General features: G+C 35.2%; 4 protein-coding genes across 6 annotated transcripts in view; 2 read left to right on the top strand and 2 right to left on the bottom strand.

The window, feature by feature from the left end:
- Window positions 1-20,233, bottom strand: part of LOC127845729 (mitochondrial calcium uniporter regulator 1-like) — a 276,089-nt gene that overhangs the window by 54,402 nt on the left and 201,454 nt on the right. The gene's annotated exons all lie outside the window — the stretch shown is intronic.
- LOC127845723 (ryncolin-2-like) overlaps window positions 1-20,233 on the bottom strand; it is a 265,737-nt gene that overhangs the window by 131,654 nt on the left and 113,850 nt on the right. The window lies entirely within an intron of this gene.
- On the top strand, window positions 2,203-4,991 carry LOC127845728 (uncharacterized). The gene is made up of 5 exons (XM_052376836.1): window positions 2,203-2,370; window positions 2,670-2,876; window positions 3,206-3,346; window positions 4,050-4,315; window positions 4,576-4,991. The coding sequence occupies exons 1-5, from the start codon at window positions 2,295-2,297 to the stop codon at window positions 4,771-4,773; spliced, it is 888 nt and encodes a 295-aa protein (XP_052232796.1). The 5' UTR covers window positions 2,203-2,294; the 3' UTR covers window positions 4,774-4,991.
- The window catches only part of LOC127845726 (uncharacterized), a 251,690-nt gene continuing 242,061 nt past the window's right edge, over window positions 10,605-20,233 (top strand). For both annotated transcript variants that reach the window (XM_052376833.1, XM_052376832.1), the window contains exon 1: window positions 10,605-10,783. In XM_052376833.1, coding sequence (XP_052232793.1) covers window positions 10,702-10,783 — 82 coding nt within the window. In that variant the 5' untranslated portion in view covers window positions 10,605-10,701. The remainder of the gene's footprint in view (window positions 10,784-20,233) is intronic.

Raw genomic sequence — 20,233 nt, 5'->3', positions numbered from 1 at the left:
TGTCAAATGACGTCATTTTTTGACGAAATGACGTCATTATACCAGCGAAATTATTTAGTTAACTCTTTAACAATGTATATAAACTGTGAAAAAAGCATAAAGTAAAAAGAAAATTTGTTGGATTCAGTGGATTATCAATTTTAATTCACTCGTGATCATAGAGAATATATATTTTCACTCGTGGCTGCGCCACTCGTGAAAACATTATTTTCTATGATCACTCGTGAATTAAAATCGATAATCCACCGAATCCAACAAATATCCTCTATATTGTCTAAACAACTCAGAAATTCATCCGGAGAGTTGACATATTTATGAAAACACACACAGTTTTAACAGTATATAAACTTTCACAGATAACATATTTCATTACACTTACTTCTTTTCGAAAATGTTTATCCGATTATGGATTTTTGTGACCATTGTCCTTTTTTAGTAAAACATGTCACACTGGAGGCAAAGTGATTATATAATTGTTATTGATTGTGTTGATTTAATCACTTTCATTTCATGAACCTTAAAAGGACCTTTTCACAGATTTGGAACCTATTGAAGTTTGTCATTAAATGCTTTATAATGATTAATGTAAACATTGGATCGAAAAGGCTCTAGTATAACACAATAATGCAATTAAAGAAAGAAAAAAAGTAACCCTCAACTAGGCTCGAAACACTGACCATTGGAGTAAAAGTCTAAGGCCAATCGGCCATCCGTGCTCAAGCTATGATTGCAGTATTTTATATTTCATAATAGAAATCCTCGTTGTGTCACAAAATATAACGACAACAACAGCGCTCTCTAAATTATTTCGCCTTGAAACGCTTTATGATTTTTAGGTTTTTAAATCGTAAAAAATGCATATACTGGATAGTTTAGAGCATGGTAAATGTTCAGTATAACTGTTTCCTCCGTAATTTAATAATTACAACGAAAATGTGCGAATCGGAAACATTTTTTTTATTTTGTCAATTTACCAAACGTGAAAAGGTTCCTTTAAGAATGGGCTGTATTAAAACAAGGTTGAACCAACTAACATAACGCATTGGGTTAAAACATTGTTCCCTTTTACACGCCTATTGAAGAAATACTATTTAAAGGTACCGTCAACCACGAATGACGAAAAAAGAAAAGTTCCTAAATACCTTTTTTTACAATTAATAGTTTATAATGATTACAATATCGCGACTGGTATCATTGTGTACACACCGGTCTTTCTGACCTGTGTACTAACGCGAAAGGAATTGTGGGTAGCACTTCTTTTACGAATGAAAAGTGAAAGCGAAAGAAGGTCTGGTAATCATGCTTCTGATAATCGCTATTAGGCTTAATAGAGATTCAAACTCACATTAAAACATAATTAAATAACATTTCTTTAAACAACATTCCGTTTTAAACACACAATAAAACGATTTTCCTTTTAATATTAACATTTTCATTCCTACGCAGAACTACTTTGGCGAAAGCATAATTCCCCAAACCAGGGGAATGTGATGCGTCTAAGTATAGAGGTGACAATAACGAAGTGACGTCACCATCTATGTATAGAATGCGACTGGTATATTATATTATTTGAAAAAAGTTCATATTTTCAGAAAATTCGGTTATACAATTTCGCGATGTGAAATCGAAAGTACATCGCGAAAATAGTTGACATAACGATATTCACACTATACATAACGCAAGCAGATTGATCATTTTATATATACAATATATACAATTCACTACGCATGCATAATTTGCATTCCTGGATTTTCCACGTTACGATCGATGGTGATCAATCTACTGGCGGTAACTGGTAGTTACCAGGTACCGGTACCCAGTAAAGTAACAGTTATTACCGAAATATACTGAAAATATGAAAACTTTACAACTTTTTTCAAGTAATGTAATATACCAGTCGTGATATTTTAATCAATATCAAATAATAATTGTAAGAAACAACGGTATTTTAGAACTTTTCTTCTTTCATCAGTCGTGGTTGACGGTACCTTTAAGACTAGAGCATGTAAACAACAAACTAAAACACATACATTAAAGTTAACAATCAGGCTGCAATACCTTGTGTATTTATTATTTGTAACACTGACCGCATATACTCCCAGACGCGCAAAATGAAAATTGTATTGATAACGTTTGAATATAACACTCATTTCGAAATTGGCAGGTACATGTTTATCAATAGCTTATCTTTTGCACGACCATAGAAGGTAAGGTGCCTACTGATAACGATTGATGTCATAGTGAAAAGCTGCTTTATTTACTGTTGAATCATATCCGTTTTTGGTTTAAAGAAAATGGACGCGTTAAGGTTGTCTGCTTTGTGCATCATTTGTTCGTATGTATTGGTTAGAGTGGATGGAATTATTTACAGTAAGTATTGCGGTCATGATATACGCGTGATTCACAAATTGTATACATTAGGAACGCGGACATAGAGATTTAATTTTAAATTAACATGTATAATGCTTATAATGGATACTGTGTTAATTTCCTAACAATTCTTTGCATCGACTATCCACTGTGATGACATCAGTGTAAGGGTCACTTTCAATCGAGCTAGATATGTGTTTTGTGATTTTGTATTTGTTTGTCATGTAGTGTCTTGTTTGATATAAATTACATTGTGATATTGCTGGAACAAATACAATACCTTTGTGCTTTTATTACAGAACAGATGACGGATGACTGTGGGTCTCGCATCAATGCGTACGGTGAACACCAGCTGTTGCTGTATTTCTTGGGCAGCCGGGACTGTGTGGTTACCATAGCAACAACCAGCACATTTCCATGGAAAATGTTATACTTCGAGAATTTTGCAGTGAGCTGCAACTTAGGGAGTGTCAGTATAAGAAATATATATGGACGACCACCAAACGGTAAAATGTGCAAATTATATTGTCAAACTTTAGCAATAACGAGATTTACTACAATTAATGCAATACTCAAATCCACAGCAACGTTAACAAATAAAAGAATCGAGCTTGTATTTTGACGTTTAGGGAATGTTATCATAAATTTAAAGTTTCCACCTTCAAGGATATTATAGTGTAAGAATATAATATTATCATAATGAAATTGATTATACATAATTTGCCAGAATAAGGGCTGCGTATGTACACTTAAATGTTTAAATGAACACGAGTGAACAGTTGGTTTAATACCTGGACAGATTGGATTATTGTGTTCCCTTTTTATGTCTTTTCAGGCTTAGACAGAGATCTATGTGGTTACGTTTATACGAGCGAGGTCTACACAACCAAGGGTGATATCAAGATAAAATACACACCAAAAACGCAATGGATAAATGGAAGCTTCACTTTAATATTAACGCCGTTTTCAGATTCATGTAAAGAACAGTTTGATTTATTCCATTATTCGTCTTTTCATCGTTATTATTACACCAAATGCTGTGACAATGGCAATAACAGTATAGAAAAAAACTATAATAATACATTTTGTTCTCTATCCGGAACATTTCATTTTGTTTTAAACAACGGCTGTTGAGTTAAGTTCTGTTTTATCAACTCTACACACATACCATGAATCTATTTCTATTTCCAAATTGAAACCATGTGTTTCTATGTAGCCATCAATGATTTGAACGTCACTTAATTTCACGGACTCGAGCTGATGCCGAACACACACTTTTTTTTATATCAAATTCGAAATTGAAAACATGCTTATCATGCAGAAATAACATACAATAAACTCGTACGTGAACGTTTTGACATTCAGTGTGTGATACATTCTTTGCAATTCATACGGTACGATAGGGTTTTTCCTTCTTATTATAAAATGTAGAGACATTGCCAGGTAGCATACGCATAGGTCGGTTCGCATGTTGGACCAAGTGTATTGTTGAAATGATTTTAAACTGAATTCTGTGAAACAAGCATCTGACTTTGTTATAATACTATACACTGTCATACACACATGAACTAATTCTAATCCCGTACTCATTGTCAATTTCAGTTTTTTTTAATTATTCTTCTTCATTGATTGCAAACTACGTTCATAGCAACATCTTATAACACAATCTATTTCAATAGATTCGTGTCCAAGCTATGGTCACGTATGTGACAACGGGCGATGCATCAATGCGGCTTTGAAATGCAATGGCTACAATTCTTGCGGCGACAACTCCGGGTGTTTGACCGACAGTAGCAATTTAGACCACACACCCGAGTCTCACAAAGGCACCGGTGTAGATGGTGTGGGTATAGGTGTAGGCGTTGCAGTCGGTGTTATCGTCATCATCGTTGTCAGCATACTGATTATCTGTTGGAGAAGAAAACGCATCCGAACGCCCGCACAGGTTAATATTTGTAAATACCTTCCCAATTTACAAAGTATACATTCATTTATAAGTAGGAATGGATTTTTCCTTTGTTACAAAGTTCGAGTTTCTAATTTGCATAAATTAAAAGCTTATAATACAAATTTTTAAGGTATCTTATTACATGTATTCTATCTCTAAAGTACTTGATAATATATAATACCATTGATATGTTTCATTTTGTTTTACAGACAGCATATAAACATTATGTAATATTTTTGGTACCGTATCCATTGTAGCAAGCCCGACCTTCAGCACCTCCGATGCAAGTTGTTTATTCATCAACTGCACAACCCGGGCAGTTTAACCAAGGGTTTTCACACGAGCTTTACGGCATTTATATGCACCAAACAGCAGCAAGTTTACCGCAAGCAACGACATTAAATGACCATTCGCCGCCCCCGTATGACTCTGCGTGGGCACCTAAACAAATATAACACGAATGCAAAGATGCAAGTCATAACGTGCTTGCACATATTAAGACGGCTGTATAAATATGAATACCACATATACATGTAGAATGACAACAGTGGATACGCATTCTTGACATGTAATTGATTTACGAGTTCCTGAAACGCTTTTTTTCTTATTCGATCAAATTAAACTATTCCAACCACAGGGATCGTTAGGTAAAAAATACTCTATTATACTATATACATATTTATATATGTAGTATAATAGAATATTTTTACTTAACGGTCCCTATGATTCCAACGTGAAATACAAACAGATAACTCATATAATGACTTGTTATCTATTGATTTAAAGATATGAAATGTTTCCCGTAATATTCACGCCCAATATGCAGTATGGGTAAAATAGGTTGTAGAGTAACGAATATAAAATAAATATGCATGATCTACGCTTTCATGCACAGGATGTCATGCCAGGGCGAATATAAGGTGTTCATGGCGTATACGCGGTATACATATCGTTCACTCGTAAATAACGTCATTCAATTGCGCCAACCACAACGTTGTGCCGTTCGACGAAGATTAACCCGACAATGAAATGTGTTTCGTATGTTACATGAATCAACTAAACATTCGTTTTAACCCGTATAGATTAAAAAATTTCATTTTGAATACTAACAACGTTTTTTTTCTGCATTTCATCAGTGACGGAACTGTCTTAAAAATAACGCCGTATCTTCTCAACAATTCATACACCTCTACAATGCAGAACACGGCCTGAATTTTTAACCATATCATGTTCTTTTTACGGAAAGCGAAACATTCGTTGAAATTTAAAACATTCTTACGCTCTGTTTTAGTACAACGAAATTAATAAACGGCTAGATATGAAGGAACGAATACAAACAATCGGCCCAAATAAACAGTGCATATAACAACATATTTCCAATAGAACGCTAGATCTTATTTGACAGGGAAGTAAACATAAACTTACAATTTACCATTTGAAGTTTTGCGAAAATCTACCCGGGTTAATTAACTGTATGGACAAAAATCCAACAAATTCCTCGATGTGCCAATTATCCTGCTTTTTAAAGGATTGTTGTTAAATCATAAAACACAAGCTATGGTTTAAGCACATATGAGCACAACATACATTCGCCGAAAAGTAAATCGAAATATAACTATATATAAGCAATGGTATGAAAATGAATTATGCATGACAATATTACTTACCGTACAATATTACTAACAGCGTTTGGCAAACTACATACATGGACGTTATGTTAATAATAACATTAAATTATAACGGAACAAATTGTATTAACCCTTAAAGCGCTGGAGCTGAATTTTAAAGGCCTTTGCAAACAGTTTGGATCCAGATGAGACGCCACAGAACGTGGCGTCTCATCTGGATCCAAACTGTTTGCTATTCTGATAGTATTCTTTGAAAAAAATCGAAGAAAATGCTAATTTTAGAAATTCTGCAGACGACATTTTAGCAGAAGACAAATTACCCAGCATGCAAAGGGTTAAGTAATATAAACTTGTCTAAGGCTTAAAAAGCAACAGTTGTTTTGGTGCTTTCTAGTCGTTCGAAAATATAACTTCGTTTTAAGACTGTATAAATTAAGGATTCATTACGTATACTTTAATAAATGTTGATACTATTAAGTGCGCACAATAGATCAATTCATAACAGTTTATGTTCTAAATAGACCTCACTTCTCAATAAATTTTACATATACATAGACACTGAAATTCATATTAAATTATGTCGTTATATCAGACACTGTAGATTTACAACCATTCATGTTAATATTATTGTAACAATCGTATATCTTATAAGTATGAAATAATATTTTCCCGATTATAATGTATTATGTTTTTGTGCTTTTATGTAGCTTCGTATTTGCTAATTAACGTTGCTTTTTACAATCATTCTCGTTATACAAATTTGTCAGTGTTTTGTGCAATGAAAAGCATTGGTTTCAACTATATTACCTTATTGTGAACTCGTATTCCATTCTTCAATCGAATGTGTAAGAACGAGTTGATGAATACACGCATTCAATTCTCTGGCATAAGGCGAGGGTTAAACAAGGAATAATCGTACTTTATAAATAATACTAAATACCCATTTTCAGCGAAGAAAAGCACACATAATTCCTTTAACTATCAGGCCACTTAAAAGTGACTCTCCATTGATTTATGAATTGATACAAATTCGTAAGTAGTGCACTTCTGTCGTCACTGATGCACTTTACATATAACGTAGTGTACGTATTAAACAACTGACACTAATATAGAAGGACTGAGTAAGGCCAGGTGACTACTGACAACATTAAATGCAATGCTTAATAGTCCCCCATGCACCGTTGAATCATACTTGTTTTTTTTCTCTGCACAAAATGGACGCGTCAGAGGTTTTAGCTGTATGCGCAATTCGAGTTTTTATGTTCTGTACTTTGCAAGAGCAGTCAGAGTAAGGTATAGTATGGATTAAGTTGATACAACTTGGACAACTCTTTGCATGCTGGGTAATTTGTCGTCTGCTAAAATGTCGTCTGCTGAATTTCTAAAATTAGCATTTTCTTCGATTATTTTTCAAAGAATGCTATCAGAATAGCAAACAGTTTCGATCCTGATGAGACGCCACGTTTTGTGGCGTCTCATCTGGATCCAAACTGTTTGCAAAAACCTTCAAAATCCGGTTTCAGCACTCAAAGGGTTAAGTTGATACAACTTGGTAACTGTTCTGCTCTGTACGATAATGTTAGATAAACAATATGAAACTGTTCAATATAAGTGGACATGTATACATTTTAAATCGATAATACATTAAAGTGAGGATTATATTGTTACCGCTAACCCTTTTAAATTACTTTTCACATGTCGACATTTATAAATGTTACCATTACACAACGTTTTTACTAAACTGCTCTATCATTAAAGCAAACATTTGATTGAGCGTTAAATTTTAAATATTTCTTTTGATATTTTGGCAAATAATATTTCTTTGATGCATTATTTGTTTTTGCCTGGAGAACATTGCAACTTTGGTATTCTTCGTGTGTCATATGACCTCGAGGATAAACCTGTACTTAAAGCGAGTATATACGATGTTTTATATGTGTTTAATTGTAATATATTGATAAAATATGTTACTATAAAACAAAATAGGCAAGAAAAAAATATACATTAAAGCCGATTTTAATAAAATGCAACAAAGACAAAATAGCGCACGAGCCGATTGTGACGTACATATTTTCCTTCAATAACCGAAGCATTCGTCTTTGTATCAGGCTCGGAGTTAGTGTTCGTGTGTCGTACGAATAGATATCGTTGCAGAAATTCAAATAAATCGTTAAACTAAGTTTAGATTCACATCGTACATGTATGGTATACATGCTAGCGAATTCGGCTGTAAAGCCGTTTTCAATTTCAGAATTAAATATCTGGCTTATTCCGCATTTTTCGACACATGTTCTTCTTAACATTTATTTTAATTAATACTGAAATATATATATATATTAAAAGTTTTTTTACTTATTTTGTATAAATTCATATATATTTGACAAAACGTATAATCTCGCTTTGTATAGGGATAATACACGGTGTCGAGGGCATGATCATCTGCAGGCGCTCGAAAAATCCGTTGCAGGACCGGATTTTGAGAGCGCCCGCAGATGATCATGTCCGAAAAAATGTGTATTTTTGCTATTATTGCATAAACAAATCACACATACCAAAATAAATTAAAATAACATTGAAAACAATATCTCTTGTTCATTCGACATCGACAAAATAATTCGATTATTTCAATACAGTTCAAGGTTGTGTTTTACATATGCCTCGCTCGGTCATCATCCGAAATGACGAGGCGTTTACCTTCGGATAGACAGTTTTCGATTTAAAATGTGTTTAAACAGTGGATTAATGCAAAGTTGACATGCAGCTGCGCAAAGTAAGAAATGAGGAATTATTTTGGAATTTAAAACCGGAAGTTGAAGGTACATAAACACTTACATTTACAGCATAGTCTTTGAAAGTAATGAGTAAATAACCTTAACTTCATTGACGTTGCCAATAAAATAAAGCTGTTGTCAAGAGAGTGCAGATGGTATAATTTAAAAAGTTGATTGAAATAGTAATTGCCATTATCCCTGCATGCATGAGGAAACTGGTGCTTATTCAGTTCCCCATTAATGCTTGGAAAGTCGTCGAAGGCTGGGGAAGGGAAGTAACTGCGCGTGGACCAGATTATGGATATGAAAAACACATAACAGGGCTTGAACGGCGCGTGAATCGCCTTGTTAATACACGATTTCTCCCGTTCAAGCCCTGCTTTGCCAAGTTTCTGCACCCCGCCAGAGGGCATTATAGATAAAGTTTATGCAATAATGGGTATAGAAACACGGTTCTGTTTAAATACATGTGCGCAGTATCGACAAAGTGTGGTACGCTTATGTTTTAAGTGTAAATGTGTAAGGTATTACAAAGTCGCGTCGTGTAAAAATGTATATAATATAATATTCAGAACAGAGTGAGCATTTGAACGGTTTTGTCAGGAGCAATCATGTCAGCTATAAAAATACGCATGGCGTCGCGGTCTCTTTAGCGGACATGCTATTTCTTATCATAGCCTATGGATACAGAGACATATCTTGAGCTTCACTGTTCGGACATTTTCTAATACCCATTTTCGCACGACGCGGTTGATATATTTACTAATGCATTTAAACATGACTTTAAATCTTTGTTGAAACAAACTTTAGGTAAGTCATGGTAAAGCTTCTTTAGGAAACAAAAGTTGTTTATATTTTCGACACTTTATTATTGTCAGTTGATGGTATAATAGATAACATGAAACCAAACGTGACATATATGTTCCCATGTTATCTTCGATTGCATTTTATGTACAGAGAAAACGATATCAGACCTTAAAATATGTTTACATCAAAGAACCTTACCAACTGCGATAATCGCACTGAATGTGTACATTTACCCTTTGTATTTTGTTGTTGATTTTTTCGGAAAGATAGCATAATAATCATAAAGAAGCAGCAAATATTAACTTCGTATACATACTTACTTGCAGTCTGGAATGTATTGTACAAAGACCTGTAGTATGATAATTGTTTAACAAATAATTTGTACATATATTGCTGTTCAAAATACTTTGTAGACGACCTTCAAAATCACTTTTTCAGCCGTTTTTAAGCGCTTGAGCAATATTTAGTTATACATTATTTACTGATCGCTTAAATCGACCTTCTACTGAGTACGCGTTTAGACAAAATCGCATCTAGTTAAACATGATTTACTGATCGCTTAACTAGACTATTGAATGCGTTCGCGCTTGAACAGTATCGCAATAAGCTGGGCATCATTTACTAATTGTTTGACTATACTTTTAAATGTGTTCGCGCTTGAACCATATCGCAATAATTAAGATATCATTAACGGATCGCTTTACTAGATTATAAACTGTGTACGCGCTTGAGTAATATCGCATTTAGTTACTCAGGCATACGCGTTGCCTGCCATATGGTTAGTTATTGATACTAATAAATCTACATCGGACCAAAAGGACAAATAATAAAGCGCTTGTAAAACTTTTTTATTAATATTTAAGCAAAATAGTGTAAATCCTAACTTTTTTTAACAAGCGTTTTCGAGCCTCAGGACGGGTCGATTTTTTAATTATCGTACGATTCCCTTATTTGGAGCGTAGCCTATTTTCGACCACTTTGTTTACATTAAGAACGCATGCCAATGATAACGTAACACTCATTTCGAAATGGCAGGTCAAGCTTTATCAATAGTTTATCTTTAGCACGACCATATAATGTTAAGTTTTAGGTAAGGTGACTACTGATAACAATTGATGTCATAGTGGAAAGTCGCTTAATTTACGGTTGAATCATTCCCGTGTTTTATTTAAAGAAAATGGACGCGTTAAGGTTCTCTGCTGTGTGCACCATTTGTTCGTATTTATTGTATTTCGAAGTAGTGGATGGAATTAGTTTCAGTAAGTATTGCGTTCTTGCCATACAGATGTGATTCACTAATAAATATGTACGATGACCATAGAGATTTGATGTTTAATTAACATGTACACTTCAACGCCGTTATTTCGAAGTCGTCGGGACCGTTAAAAAAACCTTCGGATTAACGATAATTCGAAATAAACATTTGGCAGACGACTTCTTCGATTCTGTAAAAAATAAAACGTTGTGGAATTCACATGCTTCGGCCACACTGTACTTTTAATAATTGTTTAACGTAAAACGCAAACTAGTCAGATAGCAATAGATTTGTACTTGTAACAAACGGAGGAATAAAACGATTCTTTTTCGTCTTTTTATTTTTCTCTAATTACAGAACATATAAAATATCATGAGTAGCACATCATACAAGTAAATACATATGAATACATTTTCGGAAATGCATTAACTTTTTTTTTAAATAAGACGCGATGTCTCTCTGAACACCGGCGTTAGCAGCACTAAACTGGACGCGTGTAACATATTTCTCCAATTTGTCAATGACATTAAAGAACTCACTTCCGCACGTGTTTCGCCCGCAGAACAACCTTACGTCGTTAATGCATGTGGTCACACGTTAATTAGATATCATTTTCATTCTTGTGTTGTCGGCCTCGTCGTCGGCTTTTAACCAGATTATAAAATTAACATGCTACGCGCAGACGACAAAGGTGTAATTATCGGCTTTTGACGCGCAACGCGCATACGACATAGGTGTAAAATTGCGCTCAGTGTTTTGCAGTTTTGACTTCGGATTAAAGATTGATAATAAGGTGCGAATTATAGTGTTGGGACCGACAGAATCTATTCGAATTAACGATTTCTTTGGTTTAACGAAGTTCGGATTAAAGGGGCCTTTTCACAGATTTTGGCATTTTTTAACTTATTCATTAAATGCTTTATATCGATAAATGTAAACATTGGATCGTAAAAGCGCCAGTAAAAAATCAAGAATAAAATTAAAAAAAGGAAAAGAACATTGCCCGGACCAGGTTTCGAACCAGTGACCCCTGGAGTCCTGCCAGAGTCCTGAAGTAAAAACGCTTTAGCCTACTGAGCTATTCCGCCGTGTACACATATTGGACGTATTTTATACCTTATATAAGCAATCTTCGTAGTTTCACAAAATTTAACGACAAAAACAGAACTCTCCAAATTATTCAATCGTTTCGCGTTGCAACGCTTTATAATTTTTAAGTTTTAAAATTGTCAAAAGATGCATATAATGGCTATATTAGACCATGGTAAATGTTCAGTATTACTGTTTCCTCACAAATATCATAACTAAAACGAAAATTTGCGAATCTGAAACAACTTTTTTCAATTTTGTCAATTTACCAAAGCGTGAAAAGATCCCTTTAACAATGAAAATTTGATTGATTGATTTTTATTCAGGTTTTAAAACAGATAATATACAAGTTATCTTTCAAAATTACAAAACAATTTTAACTAAAGGCATTTGTGAGATTGCTGCTGATCAAAACCTATGTTATAAAAACTGCCATAAAATAATATAAAATATGATTTGACATAGAAAATGAACACAAAAGTAAAACAATATAAAATAGTCTTAATGAAGCGTATCACCTCAAATTAGATTTGAAGGGAACATATCAGCAACTACCTCACACTTAAAATATGATTTAATGTGACTATACTGGAATATAATATATTGCTTGATTATCCCAGTTAAACATGTCACATATATTTGTTATCACAGATTTTCAACACAGACTAGTAATTTGATGTATTATAGAAACAAATTCACAACTTTAGGGAAAACTTAGTATGTAAAAAGAAATAACTTGGACAATATAGTGTAAAAACCTAGGATTGCCCATGAAAGCTCGAAAGCTTATTTCCAATGGGGTCCAGTTTAGGTTATACTTACTATAATATAATCCTGTGAGAAAGTTACACAATAAGAACAATAAGTCCCTAATAATTTGAGTATACATGTAAGTTGTTACAATCATGTTTCTATAATATATTTGCCATGATGACTAGTACACACATATTATAAAAGTACAATTAAAGTGTTTTAGCTAAGCACAATAGATGGTTCTTAACAGCTAATTTGAACTGGTGTTTATTATCAATTTTCTTTATTGTATCTGGCAAAGCATTCCAATCGCTAATTGCACAGTAGTAAATGGTAACATTTCCTTTACCATAGCATATGGGCACTCTAAAATTGTATGTGTTTGCCCTTGTTGAATATGAATGGGTATCTTTCACATATACAAAATTTTCTTTCAAGTATGATGAACACTTGTCTTTAACAATTTCAAAAACATGATTCAATCTAAATTGTTTATTTCTATTCTCAATATTTAGCAATGACATATCTGACAGGTTACATTGATTAATACTTTCTCTAGGACCCAGTCCATAGATAAATCTGACAATTTTATTTTGACATATCTGTAATTTGTCTTTTAAACCTTTATTTAAACTTGGATACCAAGAGGAACAAGCATAGTAAATGTGGCACTGAATCAAGGCAGAACATAAATATTTTCTAGTACTTGTATCCTAAGACTTAGCATTTCTATACATAAATTTAAGACGAGAGTTTACTTTGCTAACAATGTTGTTTACAATGTTTTCACCAGATAATGTGTTATCAATACTAACACCAAGATATTTAACAGCAGTTGAGGGTTCGATTTTATGCTCATTACATTCAATATTAATTTTTTTAGTTGTTTTAACTTTCTCTTTGATCCATATACAATACATTCAGTCTTCCCCAAATGAAGGGATAATTTATTGTCAACTAACCAGTTTGAACATGAAGCCATGACCCTGCTTAATTTTCCAGATATAACATGTGGATCATTGTGTGAATACAGAATAGCGCTATCGTCAGCATCAAGGATCAATTTACAGTCGGGATCAATACTTATAGACATGTCATTAACATAGCATAAAAATAGGAGGGGTCCCAAAATACTACCTTGGGGTACCCCACAAGTCACAGGGTTAAAATCCGAGAAGATGTTGTTGACACATACAGTTTGTTTTCTACCAGATAAGTAAGACATAATCCAATCAGTATTATCCATACCCATCAATTTTAATTTACCACATAGTATATTATGATCCACTGTATCGAACGCTTTCTGCAGGTCTAACATTACCATGCCAGTATAGAGTCCTTTAGAATTATTATTTCTAATATGATCCATTAAGTGGACTAAACAGGTATCAGTAGAATATGAGTTTCTAAACCCAGACTGGAGTTCATACAATAAATTATTATCTAGTAAATATTTCTCCAATTGTGTATAAACTGCTCTCTCTAAGATTTTGGATATCATACTTAAGATACTAACAGGTCTATAGTTTCCAACATCAAGATTACTACCTGTCTTAAACAATGGTTTCACTCTAGCTTCTTTCATATCATCAGGAACACAATTTTCAGAAATAGACATATTAATAAGAAATGTAACAGGTAGTTTTAGAAAACTAGCAGAATCCTTCACAAATTTGGCAGGAATGTCATCTAAACCAGTACTTTTGGAAGTTTTTAGATTTTTAAGTTCTTTGAAGACAAAAGATTCTGACACATGCTTGAAGACAAATGTACTATTACTAACATTTCTTTTTCTATAAAAGTCTAGCAGGGCAGAGGAGTTTAAATCAAACAATTTGGTAGGGGATGGTAACTTTTCAACAAGCTTTGTTGCAACAGAGGTAAAAAAGTTGTTAAAATGAGAGGCAACTTTCTTAGGGCTGAAACAGTTTTCACCATCAATATTTAATACAATATTTTCATTTCCAGATTTAAGAGATTTATAACCAAGCTGTTTCAGTTGTTTCCATAAACTTTTAGGGTTATTTCTGTTTTCAGCAATCTGATCTGAAAAGTATGTTGATTTGGAAGAGATATTGTTTGAACAAAGAAGAACCACAATCGGGACCCGAAAAATACTTCGCAATAACGGTGACGTCGGATTATCGGTGTTCGAAATAACGGTGTTGAAGTGTATATGCTTATTATTGATAATGTTTTTGAACCTTGCGCCAACTATGGTCATTTACTTAACTTCTTGATTTATAATCTTCAATTGCAATATTAAAACGTGCTATTGTGAGACAAAGATACTGGTACCTTGTGCTTCTTTGTTAATATTATAAAGGCAGCATTGGTAACTTTTGAAATATCTATCGGTTGATATTTCGTACGTATTGCATTCACTTGTAGAATATTTTAAAGCACTGTGTGTTATTGTTTGCTCCTGACAAAAAAGAATGCACCAATAACTGACCTTTCTCAGATATTCATACGCATCAACAGTTAAATTTACACAATGTTCTAGAGAAACGTTTTATTTCTACCGCATAATCCGGATAGCCTCTTAGTTTGGTTTATATTAATATTATGGTGTTTTGGTATATAATTAGTTTTATTTACAATCCAGCCCATTTCGAAACCAGCCGCGTTGATATGAAATCCGTTTCGTTTTATATATTTGTTTCAATTTACATACGTTATCTTACGATACAGCGTTTATGAATTGATACAACTGAAGACAACAGGTCGGATAACATCCTTTTCAACAGTCACGTTTATGCTGCTATTTATATAAATGACAATATACATTTGCCCTTTATAACTAAATTTAAAACAAAATATTGGTCTCATTTTTTTTCTGTTTATTTTTTTTAAATAAAATCACCTGACAATATATATGTGCGATTGCACATATATATATATATATATATATATATATATATATATATATATATATATATATATATATATATAGACGATGTACTTTGTATAAGTCTTGAATAAAAAATCTGTCTGTCTGTCTGTCTGTCTCAATTTACCAATTGTAAATGTTCTCTTAATTATTCTGATATAAATTAATATTATATAAGTACAGAAGCACCTATTTTTGGCGTGAGTAACACTATCTTTCTGTTTGTTTTAATGAAAGAACAACACCACAAATCAAAGCGCTAAATGCATTGCAGTTGTTTGCTCTCTAATGTTACTTACAGTCACAGGACATGAAGTTTGTCTTTTGAACGCAGGCCAATGGAACGGACACGAAACATGCAAACGCGAATTTAATTTACTTTTAATTGTCTACGATGGTGATATTAAGAAAGAAATCAAGGAAGAAAATGACATGATTTACAATCGCTTATACATTATGGATACAAACTCCACTTATGATAACAAAGCTTAAAAAAGAAATTCAAGGTATATCTAAGTTGGAAAAGTAGGTGATTCTTACAAAGAATGAACCACAACAAGTGGATTGTCTGTTAAACCATAGGGCGTTTAAAGTGATAACGCGTTAAAAAAAGTACATATTGCGCCTTAAAGGTGTGTGTGTAATTCAAAAGTTTATTTACAGGTTATCGCTGAGTCTTCACGACTACATTATGTGCAGACTTTCCACTCTGATCTTTCAGATATATTATATATTTAATTGTGAGCCAAAGAAGGTCTTATTTACCTCGGCTGCCCGGGTAATCTCGAACGAAATATTTTTGATCCAAATAGACCGTTGCGCGGATGTCAATTAGACATTCATGTTAACCGGTATACAATTTAAGACAATATATGTCTGGTTGCCCTTTAAAGAACAATATTACTCCGCAAAGGCAATACTGACAATTAAAACAAGACTTTCTTCTCGCTCAAAGCGCGATGCGCCGCTTTAATAACCTCTCTAGACGCCAGAAGCCGTAGACCGAACCCCAGAACGGTTTCCCTATAGACGCCAGAAGCCGTAGACCGAACCCCAGAACGGTTTCCCTATAGACGCCAGAAGCCGTAGACCGAACCCCAGAACGGTTTCCCTATAGACGCCAGAAGCCGTAGACCGAACCCCAGAACGGTTTCCCTATAGACGCCAGAAGCCGTAGACCGAACCCCAGAACGGTTTCCCTATAGACGCCAGAAGCCGTAGACCGAACCCCAGAACGGTTTCCCTATAGACGCCAGAAGCCGTAGACCGAACCCCAGAACGGTTTCCCTATAGACGCCAGAAGCCGTAGACCGAACCGCAGAACGGTTTCCCTATAGACGCCAGAAGCCGTAGACCGAACCCCAGAACGGTTTCCCTATAGACGCCAGATGCCGTAGACCGAACCACAGAACGGTTTCCCTATAGACGCCAGATGCCGTAGACCGAACCACAGAACGGTTTCCCTATAGACGCCAGATGCCGTAGACCGAACCACAGAACGGTTTCCCTATAGACGCCAGATGCCGTAGACCGAACCACAGAACGGTTTCCCTATAGACGCCAGATGCCGTAGACCGAACCCCAGAACGGTTTCCCTATAGACGCCAGATGCCGTAGACAGAACCCCAGAACTGTTTCCCTATAGACGCCAGAAGCCGTAGACCGAACCCCAGAACTGTTTCCCTATAGACGCCAGAAGCCGTAGACCGAACCCCAGAACGGTTTCCCTATAGACGCCAGATGCCGTAGACAGAACCCCAGAACTGTTTCCCTATAGACGCCAGAAGCCGTAGACCGAACCCCAGAACTGTTTCCCTATAGACGCCAGAAGCCGTAGACCGAACCCCAGAACGGTTTCCCTATAGACGCCAGATGCCGTAGACAGAACCCCAGAACTGTTTCCCTATAGACGCCAGAAGCCGTAGACCGAACCCCAGAACTGTTTCCCTATAGACGCCAGAAGCCGTAGACCGAACCCCAGAACTGTTTCCCTATAGACGCCAGAAGCCGTAGACCGAACCCCAGAACTGTTTCCCTATAGACGCCAGAAGCCGTAGACCGAACCCCAGAACGGTTTCCCTATAGACGCCAGAAGCCGTAGACCGAACCCCAGAACGGTTTCCCTAGCACGTTGAGCTTACTGAATACCGCCGTCCTGGGACACTTCCATTATCTTCATAGGGCCACCTTCTCGAAATACTGGCCTGAATATCTGCCCAAGGTAAGCCCCGTCCGTCCTCTACGCTGCCACATCCGCTGCTCCTGTCAATCTTCCGGCGATGTAGTGACACCACTATCCACATACGGGCAATTACCACTCCGTTTGGGGAGCCTTCTAAGTTCTGGGAGTCAGCGAAGTCGGCCGGAAAGGACGTCCGGATCGAGGGATGACGGTATTCGCTTGATTGACAGAGGTGCTCGCAGAAGTGTCCCTATCCGACCCCCTCCGACGATGTAGTGAAACCACTATTCACCTACGGACAATTACCGTTCCGCTTGGCGATTCTTCGGAGTCAAGAAAATCTTTTGCGGTTGACTCTCGCCCCGGTGGTGACGTGCACGCTTCAGCTGGGGACCGAGCTCTTTTTAAATAGGGGATACTGATACATTTATAGAGCAGCCTTGATTTTGTTGTCGATCGCCATTTTATTTTACATTATCAACTTTAATCACCAGCTGAGAGATTCATTCGCTATTGTGTCGATGGGAGACACTAAAACATAATATCCTGACTTTGAATTTAAGTCAGTAAAATATGTTTGAAATAATTCAATCAAACAAAAAGGTTTACTTTTTTCAATTGTTTGTCGCATATTCACCGCATGGAATGTGTGTTATTAATTGCGTGTGTATTCAAACCACACGTAAATGTTTGTAACTACAAATTATACTGCGGGAGATCACTTGTGTCCTCACATTTTATTCAACACAATTTATTTTAAGACAGGAAACATATATAAAAACATATGCAACACATTTAAATCATACGTTATCTTCATAGTTATAGACAGTGACATACAAAGAAATACATATGCGACACATCTAAAGTCATACATTATCTGTATAGTTATAGGCAGTGATGTACAAAGTGTCCTCACATTGTTTATTATGAGTTTTCTTTATCACCATAAAGCCGCGTCCTGCATAAATGGTTTTAATGGTACGTTGGCTACCGTAGCGTATGCCCTGTCTGCGCAGACTGGGCAGCCCTGTCTGGTCAGGACCTGCGCTGTCTGCTATAAATCACGTTTTGTGGTCTCGTTAGGTATCTCCTGACCTACTGCGAGATGCGCAAGCTGGACCATTGCTACACTAGCCGCTTATGGCATAAGACCTCTGTTCGCATGACGCGGGCCATAACACTAGTTGTGTTTCTTATAAATTTAGCATCTTAGCATAATACTGTTCGATAGAAAATTGAAATCAAACTGTGTTATTAGAGAAAACTGGCAATGTTTGGTAGCATATTCAGCCTTTCAAGAACGAGTCCCATACTGACTGAAAGAGTACGGCAAACTGTTGTTGTTAGATAATGAAACAATTTCCGTCTTATCGTTATTTTGTGTGTGTTTTGTTTCCTCATCTTGAAAGCAATACTGTGATATCAACGTTGATTGATGGTCCATTATGTCTTCCACGGACGATTTAGTGACCGAGTACATAGGCAACGTGCGAAGTATTATTTATATATATATATATATAATACACAGTAATATCGAAACTGATACAAACAAACAGATTGGTTGTTTTCTGTTGAGTTTTAGCGAATATGGATAAATCATTTCCAAATGTCACGAATTTTCCCAATGACATGCGATTAAATTATCAGTATGAAACAATAATGAAATTATTATGGAATTTATATGCATATTTAAATAAAACATTTTTTAAAAATATATTGTTTTCTTTATGCAATGAAATAATGTTTGTTTTGATATCTTAGAACATAGTTTTTATCAAGTTGATCTAATAAAGAATCGGCTGTTACTAGGGTTGGGAACTAATAGCCTCATCTAAGAACGTGTGTATTTCAAAGTACTTTTAGAAGTCCTGCTGCGTCTCCGTGAATGCATCAATTAACTTACCTGGTCCTGTGACCTTAAATGAGAGCTGTGTAACGAGATTATAACTTAACACACAGTGGACTATTTTCATTAGGCAAACATGTTATTTAAAGTTTTCTCTCCCGCGCCGCGAATTCTTTTTCCAGGTGACAAGCATACTGCACTACTTTTAATTACGTAAAGTATACCTCAAAAACTATTTCTCCCCATACCAATCATGGTATGTAATGTTCCGTATTCCAATTTCCAAAACCCCACTTTTGACCTTGTTTGTTCTTGCGAATAATTAGAACCTGTTATTCAGTGACTTGAAAAAAACATGGAGTAAATACCACAAAGTAGATAGAAACACAAAGTCAAATGATCATTGACAATTTGATTAAATTAAACTGCGTTTTGACAGTATCGCTTATATTAATAGACATTTACCTTACTTAGATTCAAATAATGATTTGCAGGAAGTGAAGAAAATGATTGCATTTTTTGGAGAATATACTCAACGATTTGTATTATATAAAACCGGGTCATGCTTTCTTCAAATAAGAATACGGAATGTTCTTACGTATATTCAAATGCACCCGTGTTAATTTCCTAACAATTCTTCGCTTCGATCATCAACTGTGATGACATCAGTGTTAGAGTCACTTTCAATCCA

This window comes from Dreissena polymorpha, chromosome 9, assembly GCF_020536995.1.
Source record: "Dreissena polymorpha isolate Duluth1 chromosome 9, UMN_Dpol_1.0, whole genome shotgun sequence".
NCBI lineage: Eukaryota > Metazoa > Mollusca > Bivalvia > Myida > Dreissenidae > Dreissena > Dreissena polymorpha.
The sequence above is the reverse complement of the archived record's forward strand: the minus strand, read 5'-3'. Positions and strand labels throughout refer to the sequence as shown.